General features: G+C 43.0%; 1 protein-coding gene across 6 annotated transcripts in view; it reads left to right on the top strand.

The window, feature by feature from the left end:
• The window catches only part of CHN1 (chimerin 1), a 95,914-nt gene extending 70,076 nt beyond the window's left edge, over positions 1–25,838 (top strand). For all 6 annotated transcript variants that reach the window (XM_072040968.1, XM_005019697.4, XM_072040967.1 and 3 more), the window contains 6 exons: positions 8,782–8,866; positions 19,073–19,246; positions 19,968–20,045; positions 21,222–21,359; positions 22,349–22,454; positions 24,908–25,838. In XM_072040968.1, coding sequence (XP_071897069.1) covers positions 8,782–8,866; positions 19,073–19,246; positions 19,968–20,045; positions 21,222–21,359; positions 22,349–22,454; positions 24,908–25,079 — 753 coding nt within the window. In that variant the 3' untranslated portion in view covers positions 25,080–25,838. The remainder of the gene's footprint in view (positions 1–8,781; positions 8,867–19,072; positions 19,247–19,967; positions 20,046–21,221; positions 21,360–22,348; positions 22,455–24,907) is intronic.
• The last annotated feature ends 428 nt before the right edge of the window (positions 25,839–26,266 follow it).

Below are 26,266 nucleotides of genomic sequence, written 5' to 3'. Positions count from 1 at the left end.
AGGTCATAGATACAGCACAAACTTTGCATACAGATTGTTTTCTTTATAATGGTTGTATTGTAGTCCCTTTTTATGTAAAGCTGGTAGAAGAATATACCTTTAAAAGTAACAGTTTTCTCCAGTCAGTGCCAAGCAGTCAGCCTGCACAGATATTTTTTGCTATAAAAGAGAAGAACAAGACCTTGCACCTTAAGCGGCGTGCAGCAGCCAGCCTGCCTGCCCAAGGAATGCTGCTGCCTTAACAAGCCCTGCCCATGGACCTGTCCCTTTTTTAAGAAATAATCATAAGCCCTTCTGGGTTATCCCTTCTGGGTTACAGACCTGAAACGAGTGCGGCTCGTTGATTCGCAGCTTTATTGCTCCTTGCCTCTGTCAAATTTTTCTTCTCAAATGTATAGGCATCATCATTTTAAATGTCTAAATAAGTATCCTAGGTCACCTGCCAGGCAGCAAATGTGCCACCCTTGTGGGAGAGGAGGAAATGTCAGTTCCAGAATCCTTTCCAGGCCTTTCCTTGGAGCTAGGCTTCTGGAAAAAATTAAAAAATAACTTGTAGGGTTCGGCTACCCAACAGTGACTGCTGTCCCCAGGGGCTCCACCAGCAAAAAGGGGGACATACACTGCTTCATGCCTCTGCAGCTGATGTCCTCTTCCTTGCACGGGTACAAGGCAGCAGATAAGGACCTCGCACCTCCTCCCGACTGCTTCTATGGTCAGTCACATCACTGTTCATGCAAATAAAGGGCTTTTAGAAATCCTTTTATGCTGGAAATGCTGTAGCATCCTGGTAGAAGGAGGAGAAATGGAAAATTGTTAATGCACAACAACTAGCGCTGGGTCTTGAGAAGAAGGCAGGAGCAGCCGCTCTGCAGAAGGTCCAGGTTAGCTAGTACCAGGGGGCTTGGGCACAGATGAGGAGACCCAAATTCATTCTCTGCTTCTGCACCATGTGTACCGTGGGCAGTGGCAGCCAGGGAAAGAGCAGGCACAGGGATGTGGGGGGGCTCTAAACCCTCTGGCTGTTGCCTCCAGCAAGCCTTACATGTTGCAGAGGATCACCGAGGGAAGGGGTGAGCATGAAAGCTCATTTAACTCTGAAACCATCAAGCTCTCCTGAACAAATCTGCTCAGCTACATTTTACTCAGAGGGCTGTTGGAAAGAAAGTAAGGACAGTCCTGCGAGGAGTGCTGACACAGGGTTGGTGGTTTTTGAGAGGTTTTGATCTTACTTAAATCTGTTGGCACGTGAGGTGCCTTTTCCCTGGCGTGGGCAGCCTGCCCGGCTGGGGTGGGCAGGCACGTGCAGCAGGGCTGGCCGGCAGCGAGCTCCTCGGCCCCGTAATGCTCTCCTGGCGGGCAGCACTCGGCTGCTGGGAGCACATCTCGAGCACAGGCACGCAGCGGCTAGGTTCTCTTAAATTCATCTCCTTAAGTAAGGAAAGGGACAATGGTTTGCAGATGGCAGGTCTGACCACTTTTTTAATGCATATGCCTCAGGATAAGAGCTAAATGTTAAAAAAAAAAATACTTTTTTATGTATATTTGTTGTTTTTTTTTTCTAATTTATAAAAAGCTTCTATTAGTGTTTAAGAAACTAACAAAACCTCCTCTATGAATGTAATATAAAAAATTAATTTTCTGTTAATGCAAACATATCAGCTAAGAGAAATTTTAGTCTTCATTGTTTGACACAACGTTTTATTTAGCTCTAACTGAATAATGGGATCTGAAGGTGAGCTAGATCTGGGAGTGGGACTTGATTGGGTCTGTCTGTCTGCATATTTCATTTCTTTTGCTCTCCCTCTTTATGCTATGCTTTTCTGCAATCCAGCACGCCAAATGAGAAAAGGGAAGAAAACTGAGATTAACAGCAGGAAATCTTCCTGGCAGTGAATTTGTTAGTCAGTGCAGTAACCTCTCCATCACTTGGCAAATGTAAAGTACGTTCAGACAAAGCACCTTGAAGGTCTTTACCCCACTCCAGCCCATGTGGCTCATGGCCCCGAGACTGTTTCACTGCAGTGGCTGGCTGCTGGTGTGCCTTCAGCAGCTGCCAGCCTTGGGGGCTTGAGGCCACAGAGCTCAGCAGGTGTTTGTAACCACTGACAGTCCCAGGCACAAAGCCACTCTGCTGCCTGGATTAGCACCACGGTGCTTCGCTGAAGCAGGGAGGTGTCTGCAACTGTCAGAGCTGGGCTGAAGTCTGTGCTTCCTCACACCGCGTTCCCTAGGATGTTGTCTTGCTTCTCTTTTGCACCTCATATAATTTGTATGTCCCCAGAAAAAAAATCAAAGACTCATCAAGGAGCAGTCTCTGCTAGATGAGCTTTGCTGGTGTAGATGGACTCGAGTATCGCTTTTGTGGAGACACTGCTGATACTGAGGGTTTTTCCTTGGGAATAACAAATAAGCTAACCTGGCCCTGGCTCAGATTTTGCTGGTGTAATTGCATCTTCACTAGGTGTTTTGCCAGTGTAAAAAGTCGTAACAAATTAATTCCATGCAAAATTGTGTTATTCTAAAAAGAGCTGCTCGTGAGAGCTGTGCCTAAACCCTGAGAGCCAGAAGATGGGCAGTGCAGAAGAAATGCTGCAAAAAGACCCAAAGCTGTAACAAACTCCTAATGTTGAGCAGAGCCATTTTTCTGGGACTTCTGAGACGAACCAATTTCTATTTCTGATCTTCTAAAAAGTGGGGCAAGTGCCGATTTGGGGCAAATCGGTCTAGCTCCACTGAAAAGAGTGTGCCGCTTTTCATTAAGTCCAGCCCTGGCAACAAACGTATTTTCAAAACATCTTTAAATGAGTCACTGCACTCGAATGAATATTCAGGAGAAATGGGTGCCTCTAGCACAGTCCCCCGAGAGAGCCTCTGCATGTACTCAGAGATAAGAAAACCTCAGGAAATTTTAGGTTTCTTTAGACTCCTAATACTTGGGGAAAATGTTCAAAGGCATGGAAAATATCTGGAGAACAAAAGTGGAGGAAAAGCCTCCACAAAACTGCTCAGAAGATCTCAGCAGTTCTGCACAGCTGCTCCTAAAACTCATAGTGTAGTATAAGGCAGTTCAAGCCAGAAAAGCTTTTAGGGATTGATGGATATTTTTTTCTCCTAAGGTATTTAATGTTACTTTTACTTTTAAAATTTTTGTGGAAAAGCCTTGGCTTTTCCAAAGCAGCTTCCAAATAGTCCATTATTTTTTAACCCTCTCTGGTTTCTGAGTGCTAGTCACTGAATTCAAGATTTCCTCTGTTTAAAAAAAAATGTTTTTTTTCTAATTCTTTATTTAATCTGTAATTCCTTCACACCTCACCAGTGGTTTTAAAAGTCCTTAGATGTGAATCTCGTGTCTTCCATGTGCCCAGCCCCAAGGGTGAACCAGCTCATGACTGTGGTGGAAACGCACTGCTGGGGCAGACTGGGCATTTGCCTTCATGAGCCCGCAGTGCTTCTCGTGCTCTCCTATCATCAACACTTTTTTTTCCAAATCAGTTTGTAGCATCATTAGAAAAGCATTTCTCTTAGGAATCTAAAGTTCTGTATTATATTTATATTATATATTATATTTATATCATTACGTGTAGTATATACGGCATGTATATGGAATGAAACAGGCAATGTTCCAGTTTCTAGACATCAATTTAAAGAAAATCTGCTATTCCATCTTGAGGGAAAGGTGGCTGCTTTCATTGAATTTACAAGGAAGAAAAGCCTACAACCTGCTGCTTCCTCTGCTGTTTTTTGCCGTGGCTCTTGTAGAGCACAACCTAACCCCGATTTCCAGTTGTTCTCATTTCTGCTGACATGCTCAGCTCAAACCAGAAAGTCTACAAGATGTGACAGCGCTTCTGGCTCCAAGCAGGCAAGGACCTGGAGGAAGGGTCGCCTGCTCAATGTTTGTGCCAGTGTATCCGCTGCTGGTAATGATGCTATTTATACATGATGCTCTGAATCAGAGTTTCCCCTCTGTAGAGCTGCTGGACAAAGTCATTACCACTGGCTCCCCACAGGTAACTCCACACCTAGTGTAGGCAAAGTCACCTCTGGTTTTGAAGATCTGTTCCAATGTTCTCGGTTACTCTCCTTTCTGTTACAGCCTCGCATGTAAGCAGATTATCTTACAGCTGCAGCGCTGCCGTGTGTGTTGTCATGGCACTCATCTTGCTTCTGAGATTACTCATCAGCAGCAGTATTTGTCTCACAGTAGGAAAGTCGTGTTCTGTAATATTTGGAGCGCTCGAGACTCTTGTTTTAGAGGACCTATCTAATCATCATAATATGTGCAAAGATTGAAATGAAGCGGTGGCTGAACTGATAGTTGAGTCCATTGATTTTCCTCACCAATCTCTGCTGTGCCCTTCTCATCCAGGCAATCTGTGTCTGGACCAGGGATGGATAAAGAGGACATGCCTACTGGGTGCCAGCATGAGCACGCTCGCTGCCTGATAAAATCCGCTGTGACAGTGGAGACAGACATTAATAATACAGGCTGAGTTCATCGTTTTAATTGAGACTTACAGCATCTCCCATATCCAATTAAAACCTTGGTAGAATCCCAGCAGGCAGAGTTTGGTTGATGGAACTGCAAATCAGCGAGGACCACTGAGCTGACAGGCTCCATCAGCAGTGTCCTGTGATCCTTAGGCATGAGTTTGAAAGGTGGCATAGCCAGCAGAACTGCAGCCCTGGAGCACCACGCGGTGTAAGTGCTGGGTGCATGCCATTTGTTCAGTCCCCAGCCAGCCTGGGCTCCTTCCCGAGCACCAACAAGGCTCCTACGCAGAGCACAGGACTCTGGAAGAAGGTAAAGCTGCAGCGTTTTTCCCATCCTTTTTCTAGTTGATATATTTCATCCCAGCACAGGATTTCCAAAACCCGTTGTTCTCACCAGCACTCAGCGTGGAGAGCCATGTAATAGGCTACTCTGCTCTGTATGGACCATGGGTCCTGTTAGAGCTGCCATTCAGGGAAGCCATGGCAGCAGCCTCTAAATAGGGAAAGTTTGTTTTGTGTGCTGTCAGAAGGCCTGTTTTTTGTGTTCAGTATTTATTTTGCATATACATAATTTGCCAGATCCAGCCTTGCTTTCTTCCCGGCAGTGGCTGCGTGGAAGCTCTGCAGATCCATCATGTTCTTTCACATCACGTTTCCAAAGCACTTTGCTGATATTCCTTCATTTTTCTCTTACCTACCTTGACAAGTTACATAATTTAGGTCTCCCAGTTACGAATGCTAATTATCTGCTGGCTCATTCTTGGCTTTCAGATAGCAGTCAAGGCTAGCTGAAGAACTGCCTAGTAAAAACAAAAAGCATTAAAAATAAGTGGATTTACGATATACACAGGTAACTTCAGCAGTGACCTTTACAGAGGCTGAGAAATATCTGAGAGAGATCTGCTTGACGAGTTCACAGCTTGTGGTATAATCTATTGTCAGTCATCAATTTAGTTCGGTTCCCTTAAAAGTTTGTCTGTTTTTGTAAGCAATATTTTATTAAATTCAGAACAAAAATAAATGCAGTTCTGTAACACATTGTTACTAATCAAATAAGGTAAGATATTTTTCCTGTGCATAAGAAAATGTCTTTTATCCTTCCGACGTACAGGATAGCTTAGTAATTGTGTTTTATCTAGATTTTGAAGTAGGTATTTTCCTTTAAATTTATCTAGAATTAGATTTTTCTTTTAGATTTCATATTTCCCCTGGAATTGTACAAATTAAGATTATCTTTCTCTCCTGCTCTCCCATTTTCCATGTTCTTAAAAAAATCACTCACACTTGAAGCCTTATGGAAAGAGAGAGAGAAAAAAGGTTTTAGGGCGGGAGTGAGAATGGAAGGGGTGGGAGATATAAAGCCCCAGTTGGCAATTCAGCGCTCTCACATTTTATAAGACAGTAAAATCTGCATGTGGCAGATGCTCTTTTTATAAGGAGAAAGACATCCCTTGTAATTTAAGTCAGGATCTCTGAAATTCTGCTGGGTGTGTTTTCAGAAATTTTTCTGGGAAAGTATCTTTTAGTTTTGAAAATCAGCAAGTCACTTGGCAGGTTTTTAGAATGGGGAATTGAATATAAAAATCGGAGTGCTGTATGAAAGGGTCATGTCATAAATGCAATATTGTTTGCAGGTGCTGGCCCTCTAACTAGCAAAGGGATGCAAACGTGTTCCTTTTTAGCATGCTGCCAGGCCTTGCTCTGCAGGATGAAACGGGATTAGAGGGCTGTTCTGACCTCCGAAGACCACTTTTTTGCAGTTTTCTGGCACGGCTCACTTAACTGATTTCATTTCCAGAGGTGCTGTAGATTCAGAGCTGTCCAGTTCCGCTCCATGGCAGTGGGGAGATTAACGCTCTGGCACCACCACGCTCTGTGTAAAGACAGCACCGCTTACAAACCCCAAAAGCAGCTTCAGAGCTGATCCCGCGGGGTTGCAGGTACTGCGGATGGAAGGACATCATAGGCATTTAGGCGTCCTAATTAATACTGCCAGAGAACATCCCCAGAGCGCATCAGATAAAAGTCAAGGCAAGATAAAGCATTATGGAAAAAACTATCTGTAGCTTGTAGGTTGTTTAAATTTTGCAACCAAAGTAGTGGATAAGAAAGTAATTTGGATGGAGCAGTGTAAAGCTAAGCCATCTCAGGACAAATGTTCTACCTGAGAAGTTAATTTCCTAAGAAAATTATGTGGCAAGGCATTTCTGTGTGTGGATGGAGTCTGGGAAGCATGGGATGAGAGAATGAGGGTCGTGAGACAACGACCCTGAAAGCCAAGTCTTGGTCTCGTGAAGAGTGACCGATACATGCAGTACCAGTAGGGAAGAGGGGAGTCTGTTTTGCCCCTGCCCTTTTTAGTTGCTCTTTTTGAATCACATTTTTGTTTTCCTCAACACAAGTTTTGAGAAGTATTTTAAAGAAGTGTTTTTGGGGGAATGTTTTTTTGACCAAAAAAAAAAAAAAGTGACTGAAAGGAAGCTTTTTTTTTTTTTTCTCTGCAGAAGTTGTGTTAGTCCTGCAGGCATTAAAGCATAGCATTTTGCTTGAGGATATTAGAATGTGCTCATTCTGGGAAGGGAAAGCTGCCAGAGACCTGGAGGGGGAAAAAAAAAAAAAGCACAGGGCTGAGGAAGAAAGCCAAGAGGATGTGGGTAGTGCAGGTGGGTAATGGAGAAGAAGGTGTGAAAAATCTCTTTGTGCTAGGAAGAAGCAAGAAAATGGAGGTTGCAGCTGCTGACAGCCTTATCATCTGCTTCATAGAAGTCAGCTGGAGCTGGGAGGAGAAGGGAGCACATTGCACCTTCAGAGGAGTGGGAGGCAGTGAGGGTGGCAGCTGCTCAAGGATGGTGCCAGGCTGTGAGAAAGCTGCACCTTGCACCCCTCCGCTTCCTCCAGAGATGTCAGGGAGTAGGGCGAGAGGCAGCTGTAAGCCTGGCTTAGCACGGGCACCACCTGAACGATTAGGTGCATTCAAGAGCAGCTCTGCAGGCTAATGCAGCAATATGCCTGCTGCGGCTGCTTCATGGGCAGCAAATGCTGCAGAGCTTCAGGGGAGGCTGCAGACCTTCCTGTAGCCCAAACTGGAACTCTGCCTGCATTGCTAGGTGCTGCTCCGCGCTGTTGCTTGTTAGAGGTGTCACCTGGGATCCAGCTGCTGCATACAGCTGGCAGAGGGGATGCCGACCTCCTCTGCTAGTTATAATCAGAGCACTGTGGTTAAAACCAGAAACACAGACACGTTTCAGGCAGCCCTTCTCTTTTCTCTTCTGTGCTGGTGTGATCAGACGCTGCATGCATGTGAGGGTACTGCCCGTGCTGGTACCACTGAGTGACTGGAGAACTGGCTGAGTTAAGCCTAAAACTTTTTTATTACATTTCACTGCAAATTTCGTTGCTTTATGATCACCAGTTACCAATTTTTAAGCCAGTCTATTCTAAACAGACATTTGAAGTCTTGTACAGTGGCTTAAGCAAGCAATGATTTTTCTCTACAAAGCACCCTGTGGTTTCCTACAGCATACGCTTTATCAGAATAAAATCCCGAGTGGCTAATGGTGTCTGAAGGATTTGTAGCTCATGTGCGAGCCAGGACTGAAAGCAGCACTGGCTTTTTCTTCCCTAGCTTTGAACTTCTTCCTGGGTCCGTGGATTCTTGTTGCCATTTGCTACATTCATATAGATTTTCAATATGTGGCATTAGGCTGGAGAGAATTAATTTCCTTTCAGAGTCATTCTGAACTGGAAAGCCTCCAGCTGCATTTCCAGGACTTCTGTGCAACACTGGTGCTTTTGCCTGGCAGGACAATCTCAGCCTGAGGCAGTCACGCAGTGCCCAGCAGAGAGACGTACCTCACCTCACACATACCTCACAGAGGTGAACTCCCGAACCATTGCTGTCTTGGGGCTGGAATCCAGTCCAGGGAGAGGGGTGCCAGGAGCAGGGAGAGGGGCTGCAACCACAATTGCTCCCGTGTCCCACAGCAGTGCAGAGTGGGAGCAGACTCCAGTCCCAGTCCTGCTGCTCCAGATGATGCAGGATGGACAACTTGCTCTTCCACAGGACTGCACACTTCGCAGCATTTAAATCTTTGTGTTGCTTTTTGTGGCTTTTATTTTTTTGTTTGTTTGTTTGTTTTACCTCTCCTGCAGTGGTAAAATTCCAGCAAATGTGCATGCAGTGCCTTCTAAGAAAAGGAGTTCTGGTTGTTTAGACACATTGCTATTGATGTCTGTGAAACAGTTGGGTCATTTTCTATAATTTTCCTTTCTGCTACTGTCTTCCAGGTGCATACATTCAGGGGCCCGCACTGGTGTGAATACTGTGCCAACTTTATGTGGGGCCTCATTGCTCAGGGAGTAAAATGTGCAGGTAACACTTGTTCTGTCTTCTTTTTCTAAGTCACTGCCAATGTTTTAATGACTGAATTTGCTGCCTGCTCCACTGTAAACCCATGCAGCAAGGGTCTGATCTATCCTTGTTGAAATCAAGGAAGGAGATGTGTTCCCTCTGCTGCTGGTGTCCCCATGTTCATAACATCACTGTGGTGATGCACAGCACGTCTTGAGTGCTCATGGGGGGAAATGACATCAATCATTGATTCTTTTGTTTGCTTGTTTGTTTTCAGAATGGAGGGAAAAATAGGTAAATGTGTTATTACCTTTATTTCCTGTATAGCGCTTGTATGTATTGGTCGGTGTGAGAGACTGGTCAAGGGTCTCAATGTGCAAGGTGGGCAATCAGCAAGTTTCACGTTGTGGCTCGGAAACAGACACTTGGGTTCATTTTCTTTCTGAGCCAGCAAACTCTCAGTGTGCCATACACCCTAAGTCATGTTCCAAGTTTGCAAACTTTAAATAATAGTAAGAAACAGAAATGTTGCATAAACATGCAGGTGCTGATATAAATGTGTTACACGCATGGGTGTCACTGCAGGCATTTCTATGATTAAGCCTCTCCAAAGTAAAACACTTCGGCTGTTTTATTGATGTGATTCTTCTGAAAAGAAACGACAGTCTTCTCTTTTCAAAGGCAAAAAAGGATCAAAGTGATCAAAATAGTTTACTGTATTTAAAATGTATTCTATGACATTCTAGTAGCCACATTTATATAAACGGTGCAAAGAAATGTTGATGTATAAAGACCTGCATATGTTGCCCTGGAAACTGAATTTTCAAGCTAATTTAAGAAAATCTGCTCTGTCTAAAGCTTTTTGAAATCTTGTCTCAAGCAAATAAGAGAACTCTTTATGTTATTTTGCAGTTCTGTGATAAAAATTTAAACTAATGTATAGCCAATTGTGATTGAAATACTTTAAAATCCTGCCACCAGAATTATTTGAAATGCAGTATTCTATTATCAATAGACTCTGCACTGTCCAGGACTGTGTATTAAATAGTGCTCTGTTTTAAGAGAAGATTATGTAAAAATGGCATTTTCTTCCTCAGTATTTTTCCCTGTACTGAGTATTTAGGGTTGCAGCCATGTCCTCCACTGATGAGTTAAGACTCAGTAGTTACTGCATTTGATGTTGCACAGGGTATATGGACAGTGTTAGAAGAGAAAGAAGAAGCTTGATTTTCTTCTTGAATCGGTTTCTGAGTAATGCACTTATTTTTTATTGACACATGAGCTAATAAATGTGCCATCTTCCTTTCTCACCTGGTGTAGAGTTCCCAGTTTTGGTGTTTAGAAGAAGTACTAAATATTTTCAGATTTTTGATAACTAACATCCAGAAGATCAATAAAACCAAACAGTATGAAGGCTCACAATGCTATGTGGCAATGTGGAATGAACAAATAATACTACTTTTATAATTAAATCTGAAGTGCTTATGATTTTGTGCTGCTTTTTTAGAATATAACTATAGCTTATTCTCTGGTTTTATGTAGATATTTCTAAAATACTGGTTTTCTTTCCTGCCTATGGGAATAGTAATAAGTACTGCATGCCTTCTTTTTTCCTCCTTGACAGTCTAGAGGAACATATGTGTATTAGATGACTTCATAGTTTCAGAAACTATAATTAGGGCTTTCTATCTTGTGTAAGGTTTCATATTGGTGTCGGTAGCTTCCAGCATCTTCGATGATCTTATTCATATTTTAAAATCCCACATCATACGACCACGCTCGCTTGCTGAAGCGTCTGCGGGGGTTGAGGCGCCGGGTGGGAGAGGTGGCCCAGGTACTGCTCAGCCAGACCTACAGCCACTGAAAACCCATGTCCTTTGAGCAGAGGCCAAATCCTGTCCTCATTGTGATGAGTGGTGACCAGGGAAGGCACACTCTGAGACAGGAGAGCTTTATGTGGAGGAAATGCAACAGAGCGTTTAACACACATGTTAAGTGGAGAGGTTAAGGGTGTGGAGAGGCCTTCAAACTCCATGAAAAAAAATACTAATTAAGCATGGTTCTCTGAAGAGCAGATTTATGAAGGCCGCACTTCCCAGCCTGCAGATGTGGTTTGCTGTGTGTGGCCTGCATGGCTTTTTTGGAATTGAGGAACCAGCTCTCCCAAGGACGTGATCTGCAGCCTGTCCACCCAGCGGGCTGTCCTCTCGCTTGTCGTTCCCTCACTGCAGGGCTAGGTTCTAGCTGCCAGTCAACTTCAGTGATACCTGACAGAAAATTAGGGGCTTCCCAGATATTATTCTCATACGTTTCATAACGCTCAGCAGCTGGGCAGAGGAGATTTTGGTGTGTTTTTTTGTTGTTGTTTTGCAGACCAGCAGAGGAGGGCTGATTAATCAGCATGGCTTAGCCTAGATAGTAAGTTTTTACTATTTCATCTGATGGGATTTTGTTTGGCTGGATTTTTGAGTTTGTTTTAGTGCCGTTTTGTGTCACCCAGATGGTTGGGTTGCCGTGTTTCTTTCTGTGCCTGACCCGCAGCAGTGCGTGCCTGGGCCCACCAGCCCAGGCCACACAGACCGCCAGAGCCGCACTGAGATGGCGGCATGAGGGCAGAGGTGCGCAGCGCGGTGGGGCCTAGGTTGCCACCAGACCCAGAGCAGCGTGCAAGAGCCCAGGCTTGAGGGCTGTGGCTTCGGCAGTGAGATTGCATGTTTGGGGGGGAAAAAAAAAAGTAGTAATCATTTTGCTGCTGAACTGAGCCATTTTGATGTGGAAACAGTGAGGCATAGTGCACAGGGAGCCACATGAGGCCATTGCTTTCCAGAGAAGATACGTACTTCAAAAAAATTATAGCTTTTAGCAGGAGGCAGCCCACTTGTGTTCAAATGGGGTTCAATGTCACCCCAGGGAAATCCACAAGATCTGTTTGGTGGTCTGTGTAATCATGTTATCGGGAATACCTATGAGCAAAACTGCACTGATCATATGTGATTTTATACTTTTTAAAGTATTTGCTGTTATAGCAGATAGTTGCACATCTCAAGAGGAATCTGTTAGCTGTACAGAAGTGAGAAGAAACATAATGGATTACTGTTTGGGCTACACTCAGCCGTCCCTCAATCCTCTTCTCAGCAGAAGCACAAAAATATGCAAGAATAGGCATGTGGGACAGTCCAAGACTGGTCAACAGAGATAAATGTCATCCATTTCAGAACAGAGGAGGGGAAGCTAGAGGAAGAAGTGGAGCTTATTTGTAATGGCTGGTAGATTGGCTTTTGTTACACAAACAAGTCAGTTCTTTGCAAAATAATAAACCAGAAGCAAACGCTCAGAACCATACTCACACCATAGCAACCAGCAAGGATGCCTTAGCAACTTGAACTGCCCTGACTCGGGCTTTGTCACAGGCCTGCATGACTGAATGTGTCCCCTCAGCCAAAATACAGCCTTGAGTGAGTTCAGTGCCTTGTTGGGCATTGTCCCATATAACTAGCCTCCGGAAGGTGGGCTGTCCATAGCGCATGCTTGGCCAGGCTTTATGGCAGGCAGAGAAGGAAGAGTATGTCTCTTTGCTTGCAAGATTTGCTTGTATAAGAGTGAATCCTTATCACAGGCATCACCAGCCCTCCTGCCTCAGAGGGTCACGCTTCCAATTTTTGCATCCTAGCCACAGGCCCTTAAAGTTTCTTTGAGCTGAAAGCTCATCTATATGCAAGGAATCTGCCTTTTCTGATGTTGTGCTCCATCTTCAGCATGCTTTCCTTTGGGCTTTTGCCATAAGTAGAAATCACTGAAGAAGTGTTTGAAATTATAATGCCAGCAGCTTGTGTAAACATTGAAGCTCAGCAGAAGCTAATGAAGCTCAGTTCCAAATCCAGTGCATAAACTTAAAAAAATTAAAAAATAAAGTATTCTTAATTACATTCTTAAGAAGGTAAGCCTCCTATGCAAGGCTCCCTGTGCTTACAGTGCTCATCCCATTCCCCAGAATGTGTTCAGGAAAGAGACTAGAATAATATCCAAGGAAAAGTTGTAGAAAACACTAGGGAATTCATTTTATGAATGATACAAAAATAAAAGATTCAGAAACGTTAATGGAGACTGGTGTGTTATCAGAGCCTAGAGCAGGGCATTCATGCCGTGTTGGTACACGGCCCAAGCAGACTCACAGAGCAGCAGGGTGGTCAGCTTGTCAAGGGCTACAGGTTTCCTGCCCCTCCTCAGCCCATCAGAACTATTCAGTGCTTTGTATACTCACCTCCTTCCTTTATACCTTTTTGCTTATTGTTCTTAAGTGATTTAATCAGGATGTTTTTTAGAACAGACCCACACCTGTTCATGAAAAACACATCCAAACTTCTTCTGAAGTGCGTAGCCAGGCTCTGCTGGTTTCCTTGACTGTGTAGAGCGTGGACAGAGCCACAAACCAGAACAAGAGCAAAGCCACAGAGGCAGGGTTCAGGGTCAGGGGCTGTGGGAAGGGGACTGTTAGAACAGCCTCTGCCCACCTCAGGCAGGTGGAGATGCTGTTGGAGGAGATACACACCGCCTTGACAGGCTGTTCCACCAGCTCGGGATCTGGTGGTGTTCCTGTGAGGAATGAGCTCCAAAATTTTGAAATGCTAATCAGGCAGTGGAGCCTTGCCTCAGAGCCGTTCCCATGGGGAAGCTGTTCCCATGGGGAAGCTGAAACTGTAAGTCCTAAAAATGTCTTCATCTCCAAGCCCACACAGACCTGGAAGCCTCAAGCAAGCCAGCGGCCCATCAAGGGAGCTGTTGAGGAGGTAGGCAGGTGTCATGGCAGGGAGCCAGGGAAGTTTGTGACCAAACTTATCTCTGTGATCGTTCAAAACTACCATACAATCAAACCACCTCCACCAGATATCTTCTGTTGAAAGAACATTTCACTTATGTTTTTCAACCAGTTTCTGGAGGCACAGAACTATATGTTCTTTTCATTTGGAATAAGGGGGAATTGGCTTGCTCCAGGAGGCTTCTTTTCTTTTTGTATTTCATAAGCCCAGGTTTTTCTGTAGTGTTAGGAATTTTGTTGCCAAGTAACTAGCTGCCCTGTAGAAATTCTTTCCTAAAGAGCAGTGTACCCAATAGTGCATGACATAGTGGTATGGCTGCTATCAGGTTTAGGGGAGCCTATATATGTGCTTAGAAGCAATTTTGCCATAACATTGCATAATGAAGTTCTCAGGACTGTGGCAGGGATAAGGCTGCTCCCAGATGTGAGCTGCGGGTTAACAAAGGGCATGCCTGAGGCAGGGTGGCAGCCCAGCATGGCCGCCTGTCATCTGCTTGACACTGCCCTGCCGGAGAGGGCAGACCTTCACAGCACAGCCCTGCCACGTGCTTGGAAGCACACGGCGCAGCTCGTGGTGCCACTGGGGTGGCTGCAGTAGTGTGCCTGTTGACATGCACTGCGTCCGAGAGAATAGGAAACATTGCGTTCTCTGCTCCAGAGAAGAGCATTAAATTATTAAAGAGAAGTTACTAGCTCATGACTGATTTATGAGAGCAAACTCCTTTCTAACCTTTTCACCCTTGCAAAAGTAACGACACCAATAATGTGTGCTCGAGTAGAACCCATCATCTTCACATCTCGGGTGGCTTACCGAAGGCAGCAGCAATGTCCCGTCTGTTGGGTGCTGTGGTGGTCCTGCCCAGGGCATTGCGCTGCTCCAGTGTCGACGGCTCTGCACTACCCACCTCTCCCACACTTGCCATAAATCTCTAAAGAATGCTTCATGCTTTTTGCAGATAACATACGTCTACCTTTTAGCTCTTAAAGCTGCTCATCGGAGTGACCAAATGCACAATTTTTCTTTGGGATAATTCACAAATACAATTAGAGTGATGTGTATATAATGTATGGGATTGTTCCAGCGAAGCATGGTCAGCAGCCATGTTAACCAGTAAATTGTAAACCAGAGGAGATCTAAAACTGACTAAAATCAAATCAGCAGGATAACAAAAAGTGACAGCTAAGTGTATTTTAGACTCTGCAAATATTTATAATGTGTGCTCATGGGGCAGTATTAAAATACATGTATCTTTTGGTTCTGCTCATGCGTTGGTATGAGTGCCTAACTTGTCTTTCAGCTCAGTGGACGAACATCAGTATTAGCTGTCTCTAAAACATTGCAAAATCTTTTTCTGGGCATCGTAAGAAAGTATTGTCACGCTGGTTTTAAATTTAATACCTCTCATAGGAGCAATGTCACAGCCCACCTGAGCTTCTAGATCAATATGCTATTAAAGTAAGGGTAGCTTATCACAGACTTTTAAAGCTGTCATCTAAAATGACTTTCTTTTTGCTAAATTTCCAAACTTCCTATATGCTTTTGAATTTATGGCTGTATTTTTTTTAGCCATACTTGGTGTATTTGAAAGGTGGCCACAGTTTGATAGCACTATAAAAAGGAATGGTATGCATGACTTACAGTTCTAGTCCTGAGAAATCACCTCTGTAAAGGTGGAATTCTGATTAACTGAAGTCAGCAGTTGAAGTCAGAAGTTTTTCTATTGACCTGCCAAAGGTCATGAGAGATCCTTTAAATCTGCCTTGTATTATTACAGGATTTATCAGCAGATACGGTGCTTTAGGGGGACTTCTCTTTAGCCAGTCAGTGGATAGGTTCTGATGAACTTCTGTAAGAAATGGGTAAGGCTCTTTGTTAAATTAGAGTAGATCAGGGGTAAAATTGCTAATGCCAACTTAGCTGTTCTGGATTTATTTTGATATAACTGAAAGTAAGTAGATCTTAGGTTTGAAATCAGTCTCTTGGTCTTACTCAGCGAACCCAGCCAAATCAATGAAGATCGTGTGTGAAGGAAGCAAACAGTCCTAAGGCTTCACTATGTGGAAGCACAAAGATTTGGGACTAGGCTTTCCTGTTCCTTCTTAGCCAATTCTCAGACAGTGGGTTTCAAAGCTTTCATGAAGCACCTGCAGTGAGAACAGAGGGTATTTTTATTTAATAATGTGCAATTTATAGTGTAATTCCTGTCAAGTAAGCTGGGTATCATTAGAGTAGAAGGTTCCACACAGCTCTGTGGAGCAGAGGCTTGACCTCATGGCTGCATGCTTTTTACCTTTGCATTAGCAAGACAGGTGATCATGCGTCATCTGCATGTGGCTCTGGTTGTTAGGTCAGTCAGGGACTAGTGACTGAGACATGACTGTTGTTAGCGCAGGAGAGAGACCCGCCTCATGGAAAACACAGCTTTGGGAATTTCAGCTTATTTATTAAAGCAAATATGATTTCTCTATTGCAAATTCACCAAAATCTCCTAGAACTGTATACTGATGTTGAATCGCTAAAGTAAGGTGATCTCCTACATAAGAGGTGAAGAGCCTTGTTTATTAGAAAGGTATCACGCAGCCCAATAATACCAAACATAGTGCTCATGTATTTTGTAAGCATCAACTATCTGAAATATTTCTAGGTGTTAAATGTTTCTCAGGAGTGTTTGTAAGCCCTTAAGCAGTGGGATGGTGCATAAAATCCAATCGAGTGGAAAGGAAGAACAACAGACAGCAGAGGAAAGTTGACTTTTTCTTTTGTAATTATTATTCTGGCATTAATGAGGTCAGATCCAAAGCCAATCTGAATCTGTAGGATTAGCAATAACACAATTATTTTCTGAAGCAAGGTTCTCACATTGGAAACATCTCTCTAAGTTAGCTATTTTAATGAAATAAAACTTTCTTGTATATAAATATAATTAGGATGATCTCAGTGAATGTGGTAATTGCTTTAAGTCATGTATAAGATACTTGGAAGCATGTTTTTTCTATTTTTATATATTTTAGTCTTAATTAGCCCTGGATTCCCAGAGATGTAACTCTGAGCTACATTGCTATCTATCTGAAGTGGCTAATTTGTACTCACAAAATTACTAGTGAGTCCTTGTAAGATGCAGCCATTCCAGTCCTGTAGACAATAGTTTTGATAGACATGTTAGAGCATTTCTGATAAATATTTCTGTATTTTAAGCTTTTCGTCCATGCTTTAGTAGGTACTTCTTGCAGCAGTTTTAGGAATCAATGTACAATAATTAATGTGTATTCATAAATACTATTATTACTGCAAAGTTAGGGTTTCAAATTAAAGGAAATCAAGAATTAAGGTTTTCTCTGGGGTATCAGTTCGCTTCCCTTCCGTGTGTGCATTGAGATATTGCCCCTAATTATTTGGCTACATGCTATTTTTACTCCACCACTTCATCCTTGTTCTGAAAGCAGAACGGATGGTACTTGCTTACTAGCACCTACCTAGTAATTTTTATTTCTCCTTGATGTTAAAAGTGTAGCCATTGGGCTTGCTGAGGGCACAGTATTGAAACTGCACTCCAAAGATGAATAATTTCTCCTCTGCATTCCCACAAACCTCTAAGGGGTTTTGCAGCACCAGAGAAAGCCAGAACATCATCTCCTTCCCATTTTACAGCTGAGGCACTGAGATGCTGGAGGATTCAAGTCAGATGTTTCCAAAGAATTTTGGGACGTGATTTTCCAGAGTTCAGCCAAGGAGCGCTGGTGGTATTTAAACGTGGGTAGAGGTGCGCTTGCCTCCACTGACAGGCATACTCAGAGTTTATTCAGTAGTGTCGCTTGCTTGCAGGAGCAGGTTTCACCTCCATGACTTTGCCTGAGGTGTGTTCACCACACAAACTGACAAACAGGAGTGAAATACAGAGCTGGCAGCTCCCCAGCTTGGGCATTAATCGCCGTCACAGGGCAGGGGGCGTTCCTGCACAGAAAGCTGAGGGGAGCTTTAATCAGGCTGGAGCTGGAGCCCAGGGCTGGTTGAGGTGATTGAGGTGATGCGCCAAACCTGAACTGCAAGCGGAGAGGGGATGCTTTACAGAGGAGCCCGAGTGACAGTGCTGGTGGTTTTACAGGCCTGTTGAGTTAACACAGTGCTGTTAGCAGCAGGCTGCAGCTGACGTGGTAGAAATTAAACTTCTGGGCTTTACTGTTTTGTAAAGAACAAAGTCAAATAATCTATGGAGCATTAAGGAAAAAGACAGGTATTGGCAAAAATCCAAAGGGAATCTCTGCACGCAGCTAGCTGTTCAGTACTGCAGTGGGAAGTTAAGGATTTCCATCGAGGAAGTCATTGATCGTCCATTGATCCTTCCAGCGCCTACATCCCTTAATTCTGCTGCTGTGGAAATGCAGGGGGCTGTGTATGGCACCGGAGATATGTGAGGCTGAAGTCTCAGTGAATACCAGGTACAGGTTAGACCATGGCAAATGCCTTGACCATGCCATGCCATGCTTCTTGCTGGCTGCTGTTTTCTCACAAAAACCTGTGAGTCTTTGTTACAAAACAGGAGAAACTGCAGTGAAAATGGGGGCACTGCCCTTGGCTGTGGGTAGTGCAGAAGCTGGCTGGGCACACCAGGGCTGCTGCTGGTAGCAGCATGTGCTTAGCTTAAAAAGTACTGCACTGCTCTACCCATCTTCACTGCATGGTGTTGTTTTCCTATGTTTTGGTTTTTTGTCCCCAAACCCTGATTAATATGTTTTGTGTGGTTTTGGAGAGACCAAACGTTTTTCCATAATCTGATTATCTGATTTCAATTAAGTTTCACTTAAGCAAAATTTCATTCTCAGCATGTTTGCAATGAAGGTGTGGAGTTGTTTGTTTATGCTTAAAAAAACAAAACCCACAAACATTCCCAAAGCTACTTTTAAAATAAATAGAACTGTTTTGGTGACTGCCAGCTTCACAGACAGCCTGTGAGCCTGTATCAGAGGAGCAGTCCTCGTGAAGTGCCGCCGGCAGTGTGGGGACTCTGCAGCTGCATCTCTGCTCCCCCTGTGGGGAAAAGGGCCCTGTCACCAGCGATGCTGTGCTTGGGCTGTCGCACCTGGAAATCCACAATGACATGGAAGGAAAGTTTAGGTAATGGTGGCAACACAAATACTGGCGGGGAACACAACTGGCTCTTACGCTTTGATTCAGTAAACCCTGGGGAAAGTTAATCAGTTCATGCTGGATCTTTGAGGCATGGAAGGAATGTATTAGGTAGAAAATATGTTGCTTTAAGTCTGTCCCAGCCTTGTGCGTTCGGTCATTAGGAGGTCTCTGCAGAAGTAGTAGGTGCAGGATGAGGTCAGGATCCACGCACACTCGGCAGCAGTGACCTCGGGATACATCTTCACCAAGCACCAGCCTAATCGTCCTTTCATTTTTCTCTCAGATTGTGGTTTAAATGTGCACAAGCAGTGTTCCAAGATGGTCCCAAATGACTGCAAGCCAGACCTGAAGCATGTCAAAAAAGTGTACAGCTGTGACCTTACCACGCTAGTAAAAGCACACTTCACAAAGAGACCGATGGTAGTAGACATGTGCATTAGGGAAATTGAATCCCGAGGTAAGGCGTAGTTAATGGGCTCTCGTTGCTTTACTGATAATCCGTTTAGATTGATCTGGGTCATCTGGGTTTCTGCTGAGTGTATGATTGCTCAAAACAGGTTTGCACGAGACATTTTATGACTGCCAATTACCCCGCACTGTTAATATTATACTTCGTATTATTTCATGGTTCGTACCCATTTATAATTTTTATAGATTCTGTTAGAAATTGCTTAATGAACAATTACTGCTTTATAGCCACATCTTGGCACCTATCTTTTCCAGTAATATTTTTATTAAAAAATCGAGGGAATGTGCTAAAGCAAAACCAGTTAGTATTGATGTTTCCTCTTGCTAGTTCCCCTAGCACACAGAATATCCTTTTCTAGAGTTAGAATATTTGTTTTCATTTTGAAATGATGACTGAACATCTCACATGCTAATCTCAGTTATTTTTAAATCCGTTGTAAATGGCTTAATATGTTTCTTCAGCTCTGAAATCATTAGCATAAACGTAATTTAGTGCTGATTTAACAAGGCAGCTAATGCAGGGTTCAGGGTTAAAAGGCCAGGGTGAGATTTCATTCTGAAAGGAAAGCCTGATAAGGCTTTTAAAACTGGTCTGCTTTTTCTCCCTTAAATGAAGAACCTGGGGAAAAAAAAAAAAAAAGAACTGGGAACTGGGTAGAAGGAAACTAAAATTAATACTGATTTTAATCTTGTTAAAATATTCATTGCAGGTCTTAATTCTGAAGGACTGTACAGAGTCTCAGGATTTAGTGATCTTATTGAAGATGTCAAAATGGCATTTGACAGAGGTACGTTCTTTCCCACATGCTGTACCTTCATGCTGCTGTGTTGAATAGACACGGTTTTTCTGCACAGCCCCTGCCTGTCTCATGCTCCACTGCGCAGGCGGTCTGAAGGAGTCTAGGGGCTGTTCTGGCAGAAGAGTGGGGGAGTCTCCCCCATCAGAAAAGCACATCAGCTTTTCTTTGGCCTTTATTACCAAAATCTGCTCTTCTTCTTCCATCAGTGTCTGTGCTTCAGTGATGATGTACATAGGAAAGGGTAAAGCTTTCTGAACTACTGCCCTAGTTTGCAAGTAAAACTACGCTCAAGGGGGTGGGGGAAGGATAGGGCAAGCAGTGAAGTGCCTTAAGAGGACTGTGCAATTTAAATTCATCTTTCTGGATGAAAGCTCCAAAATAATAAGATAAATACAGTCATGCAAAGTTTGAATTATTACAGTCTAAAGGAAGTCAGTGAGAACAGACTCTTCTCTCTGGCAAAAGGCAGTAGGAAAATTAAAGGCTTTCCAGCTGCAGTTCCCCTATCCCAGTAGAAATCAAGGCCAAAATCCATTCTGGAAACTTTCTCTCCTGCTTCAGCAGAGAACTGGACCTATTCACACAACATCTGCCTCCTCTGCAGCTTTAGCAGGGTGGGGATGTGCTGGAGAAGCCAAGGTTTGGATCCATGTCCACTGTGGTCAGGAGTAGGTAGTACGCTGTAGCTAAATGGTGAACATATGTTTTTCTTATAAGACAGGGAGGCTGTGGACAAAATTGGTTTCCTTTGCCTTTTTTTTTTTTTTTTCTCAGACCTTCCCTAATTTGTCATGCAGTGCTGACAAACGTGTTGTTTGGCAATGCAATGTGTACAGAAATAGCTAAACTTCCACACGTTTCTACAACATAGATAGAGCTAGAAGAGGCAAGCAGTTTTTTTTTTCCTAAAAAAAATATAAAAAAATTTCTGTAGTCATTTGAAATGAAGAAAGGATGAGTATCTATGTAAAAGTCTTGAGGTTTTCACTGTGAAATGATGAACTTCACAACCCAGTAATGCACTGTTTTGCTTATAAATCCAAAATGTATAGTCGTGTCCAGTTTAATAATGTTTGCTTAAGCAAGTTATTATTTTTGTTTTGAATGGTATTTTACCTCTCTTTGCATTTCCAAGGATTTAATGTCAGTGCCTTCTTCACACAGATGGGGAGAAAGCTGATATTTCTGTGAATATGTATGAAGATATCAATATTATCACTGGTGCACTTAAACTGTACTTCAGGGATTTGCCAATTCCACTCATCACGTATGATGCCTACCCAAAGTTTATAGAGTCTGCAAGTACGTATAACACATCTTCCTCCTGTTCTTCATTCTCATTCTTTTCTTCTTTTTGTGCATGACTTGCCTATTGACATATTCTGTCCCAGCAACTCTTCTGCTGCATGTTCTATTTAGTAAAGATCAAGGAATAAATATGTGTTGCACGTTGTAACACAATCACACAGTACCACACAATTGTAGGTAACATTTTTCTTCCCCTTTGTCACCAGGAATGCTTCCTTTTCCTCACATTTACGTATTGCGTTGTTTTGCCTGTGTTATGTGAATACCTAGTATTGGATAGTGACACTTAAAGTCTTTGCTTTTGTCTTGCTAGAAAGATGATTTATGAAAATGTTTAGAAATAAGATAAGCCACTTGTTTCTAGAGATGTCCACTTTGAGTGTTTTTACAAGCTGATAAGTGCCCATCCTAAGGCCACTGTCAGGGCTGGCCTCTGCAGACATGTAAGCCCAGCTGGAACATCTCTGCCAAGCATCCTGGCTGCCTGGAGCAGCTCTGCGACTTGACAGGCACACTGTGCCCACCTGGAGAGGTCTGGGGTTGGCTGTGGGTAGAAGGGCCAGATGCTGGGCTTGCTGCTGCTCTGGAGAAAGCTCTTTTCAAACAGTGTGGACACCATCAAGGAAACTGATGGCAAAGTTCCCAGTACCTTCTGCTGTTCCAGGGCTGCACCTGTAGATTGTTTGTGCAAAACTAGTCCAGTCAGCAGGGGCTGCTAGGGGATTTTTTTTTAGTAGGCTGCAGGGAATCCTTTGGAGTATAATTTTTAGGCAGTTTTCTTTGTCTAAAACCAATCACGTCCTGACCGTGCTCTAAGCACCTTTGGATAGGCAAATCCTCCACAAAGAGGTTTGAATAGGTTCTGTAAATAAGTAATCCAACAGAGCTGTGAGGTCCTGCTCTCCTCTGCAGGCCACTGTTCTTGTCCTTCCATGCGTGACATCCGGCTGTACATGTGGTGACCATGAACATCTGTGTTTCAGAAACCACCGATCCGGATGAACAGCTGGAAATTCTCCATGAGGCGCTGAAACTGCTGCCGCCTGCACACTGTGAAACATTAAGGTATCTCATGGCACATTTGAAGAGGTAGGTGGACTGTCTGGAAAGAACTAAGCCAAACTCATTTGTAGGAAAGTCCATGTTAGGACCTTGAAAAGAGTCTGGGCAAGGCCCACCAAATTCTGCAAAGCAAATTTAGAGTTGTTCCTGGAGTCCGGCTGTGGTGGTAAATGGTAGACTGCACAGTGGTAAATACCCAAACACTGTTTTTTACCCCACTTCAAGCATTCACAAAGTATCTGAAGGACATAAGTTAAAAAAAGCCCACAGTTTTGAAGCACAAATGTCATTCGCCTAACAAATTTGCACTATGTTTAACTTGAATGTTTATGGTAAAATAAAAAAACAGCCTGTAGTATTGCTGGGAGTAGTAAGTTACTCCCCGGGCAAGGAAATAACACAGTTTAATGCCTATGGATTGGTGGCTTTTTCTGCTGTTTCATCTAACCTGATCATCCCTGACACCCTAAAAAAGATGGTGGATATTGTACACAGAGTTAATTGGCTATCTAACCCCAGGTGCAGTGGGGTTTGCCAGCATGGATCCCCCCATGCCAACTGCCACTAGGAGCATCAGTTCAGTGTGAGGTTTCTCCACCACCCTCAGATGTGACTGAAACTGGTCATTAGGTTTAAAAATTGCTAGACAGATTGACAGATGAATAACCAGTGCAACAGCACAGGTCCTATTTATTTCAGGAAAGTAGGGGGGAAAAATCAATATGACATGTAAGGGTATCAATTTCAGCTTCCAAATAACTCAAACTTATTGGCAATATATAAGAACTACTCTCTTTCTTTAGAAAAAGACTTGATTTTAAGCTCTTTTTTTTCCTTTTATAGTTCTTCTACAAGTAGGAATATGTTGACTCTGCTGAGTACCTCAGGCAAAATTCATCTACAGGGTTTCTGCCTGATTTGTCCATTTATTTCAGTGACATTTTAAATGTATCTCTTAGAACAGACAGAGGGATGAAAGACTTGGAGAAAAAAAAAAAAAACGGCTTGTCAAGTGTGAAGTTAATTTTTCCTTAGCCTGTTCAAGAGTTAAAATTGCTGCTCCAGTTAGCAAGTTGCTTTGGCACATCATATTTGTGGTATAGGTGAACAATAAGGTAGAAATTCACTTGTTTTTAAACTTCCCATTGGTATGTTTGTTAAAACGGGCTGCGGGGATGGAAAAGTTGTTGTCATGCTGCTGAATTCAGGTAATCAGACACAGCTCCTTTACCTGAGATAACTACTAGTTGAAGATATAGAAGTTTAGAAACATCAATCCCACTTGTTTTAAAATAAAAATTCAAACAGAAGACAAAAAAGGGAGAAAAGGCTTATCTTTATATATATATATATGTATATATATATATATTTGTTCATGCAACAAGAGTTGCCAGAGCAGTGAAAAGAGAAATTACAAAAAAGCTTTCAACTACTGCCCCTGGATATGTAGTTGTTTCTGGGAATCCATATGGAGATTCAAACAATAGTGTATATTTTAAATTTTGCATTATACAAATTTGTTTCCTCAAGTGAGGCAGTTCACCAGGATGAATCAAGGCAGGAGCGACACTGCTGGCACTGGCTGAGCAGACGTTTCTGCAGTAGCCCTAGCAGAGAATGCCTCTCCTGGGGGTATGGTTCTTGGCCAGGAATTAGTTTCTGGAGGCAGCCTCCACATGTGCCCAGAAGCAGGGCCTCAGCCCACAGCTTTGATGAGGTCAGGTTCCTGTGGAGCAGCAAAACGTGGCCTCTCTCCATCCCTCCTCTTCTGCAGATGGAGACCTGGCAGCAGGAGCCCACCATGGGCTGGGGCTCAGCTGCTTGGCAGATGTTAGGGTCCACAAAAGAAGAGGCAGGGTTGGGAGTAGGCCTTTCAGAGCACAGACTTCATAGCATGCTGCAGATGCTGTGAAAATGAGCTTCTAGTGAGATCCTCATGGTTTCAAAGCCACCCCAAAGTGATGATTTCATTTCTTTTTAGTACGAGCCACAGGACGTAATTTGTGCTGGAGGGGAATGAGGTGCATTCAGGCCAGCTTAGCGCACTTAGCATGTAATGCGTAAAGGCAGTGACTTCACGTGTACCTCGCCTGCATTGCAGTTGCATGCGTGAGGGAGCAGCGGTGTGACCACGTGGCATGGAGTCACATCATGCATCTCTAGTGAGCTCAGCTGCTCACGTAGCAGCTCCAAGAGGCTCTCCAGGAGCATGCCATTGTCTCTCAGGGGAGCGGCCTCCAAGTGCTGCAGATTAAAGAGAAAAAGCAAAATTGTCCCAGTTTGACTGAAAGTGCTCATCAACCTGTGTGCCTGGTGGGAGGACAGACATCTGACTCAGGTCAGATCCAGGTCTGGGAGAAAGGCAGAAAGATGTTTCCAGCTTCTCCTCCCTATTTTTTTTGTCAAGTCTGTGCAGGTACAGTGTGGCACGGAAGGCGTCTTTCAGTCAGTGAAAAACACTTTTCTGTCCTTTCTTACAGAGTAACACTTCATGAAAAGGAAAATCTCATGAGTGCAGAGAACCTGGGCATAGTTTTCGGACCAACTCTTATGAGAGCGCCAGAACTGGATGCGATGGCTGCATTGAATGACATCCGTTATCAGAGACTTGTGGTGGAGATGCTTATAAAAAATGAAGACATTTTATTTTGAATATTTTGGGGGTTTTGTAATAAAAAAAAAGGAAGCAACAGTGTTCTATGGATGAAGGAATATTTTAAAGTAATTTAATGGCTCTCGTCGCTGCATTCCATATTTGCTAGAGCTTTCGATGTATTCAGGATAAAAATGAAGGAACTCTTTGTCATTTCTGTAGTGCCATTCAGCTGATGTTGAAAAAGGTTAACACATACTTTCCAGTACTAGTAATCCTGGGTGTTTATCATGTGAAAATAAAAAACAAGAAGCCTACAGCTATTGCATGATTTGCTCCCTGTTCTCCCTGCTCTGGTGAGAATCATTCCATGAAGAAAACAACTGATCTGGTGCAGCATCTTTGTTCTGGATAGTTTGTGGTTGTAATTCAGCATGTTTCTCAGTGTAAACCTGTTGTGAATTTGCTTTTATGTTCTATGTAATTGGTTTCTGATACTAAAAAGAAGGCCGACTTATGTGAAATTGAGCCTCTGGCAGTTTATTGACACTTCATATCATTCTCTGCCACTTTTTTGGCTGATTTGTTCTTGGTTTTCTTTCAGTTTTTTCATCATATAGTAATTTGTTTTTAACAGAAACAAAACATGTACTTTAAATGTTACTTTAAGTAATTCTCCATGATGTTTATGGTGGTTGCAGTGAAATCTGCAATGCTGAGCAGTGTTCCTTTATTATGATTGCTATTTCAATTGTAATTTTGTATTTTTATCTGGCATGCATATATTAATTTATTAAATTTTGCTTTTAGAACTCTAACACCAAGCTATTTATTTGTACTTAATGAACATGCTTCAAAAATGCTGTTTGTTTCACTGTTTACATTGATAACTTTCACACTGAACAGCCTCTGAATTAAAAGAAACACGTTAGGTCTTTACAATTTCTGACAAGACCACTCTGATCTAAATACTTCAGGGCCTGATACTTTGTTAAGGTTCCCAGGAAATTCTCCTTATATTTCGTTTGAAATTTTCTTTCTTCATTGTCCGGGGTGCTTCTACAGAATGCTTCAGAACTCTTAAGTAAACCAAAAAAAAGATACCATCAAGCTATCTACTCCTTCATAAATGATGTATACTGCTGTAATTAACTATATACAAACTGGTGTTGCAGTTCACCATTACACAGCTATAGATGCCCTGAGTAGGTGGATACACCACCAAATTCCAAATGCAAATACCTTA

This window comes from Anas platyrhynchos, chromosome 7 (assembly GCF_047663525.1).
Source record: "Anas platyrhynchos isolate ZD024472 breed Pekin duck chromosome 7, IASCAAS_PekinDuck_T2T, whole genome shotgun sequence".
Lineage (NCBI taxonomy): Eukaryota > Metazoa > Chordata > Aves > Anseriformes > Anatidae > Anas > Anas platyrhynchos.
Note: the sequence above shows the minus strand (reverse complement) of the source record. Positions and strands in the feature narration are given on the sequence as shown.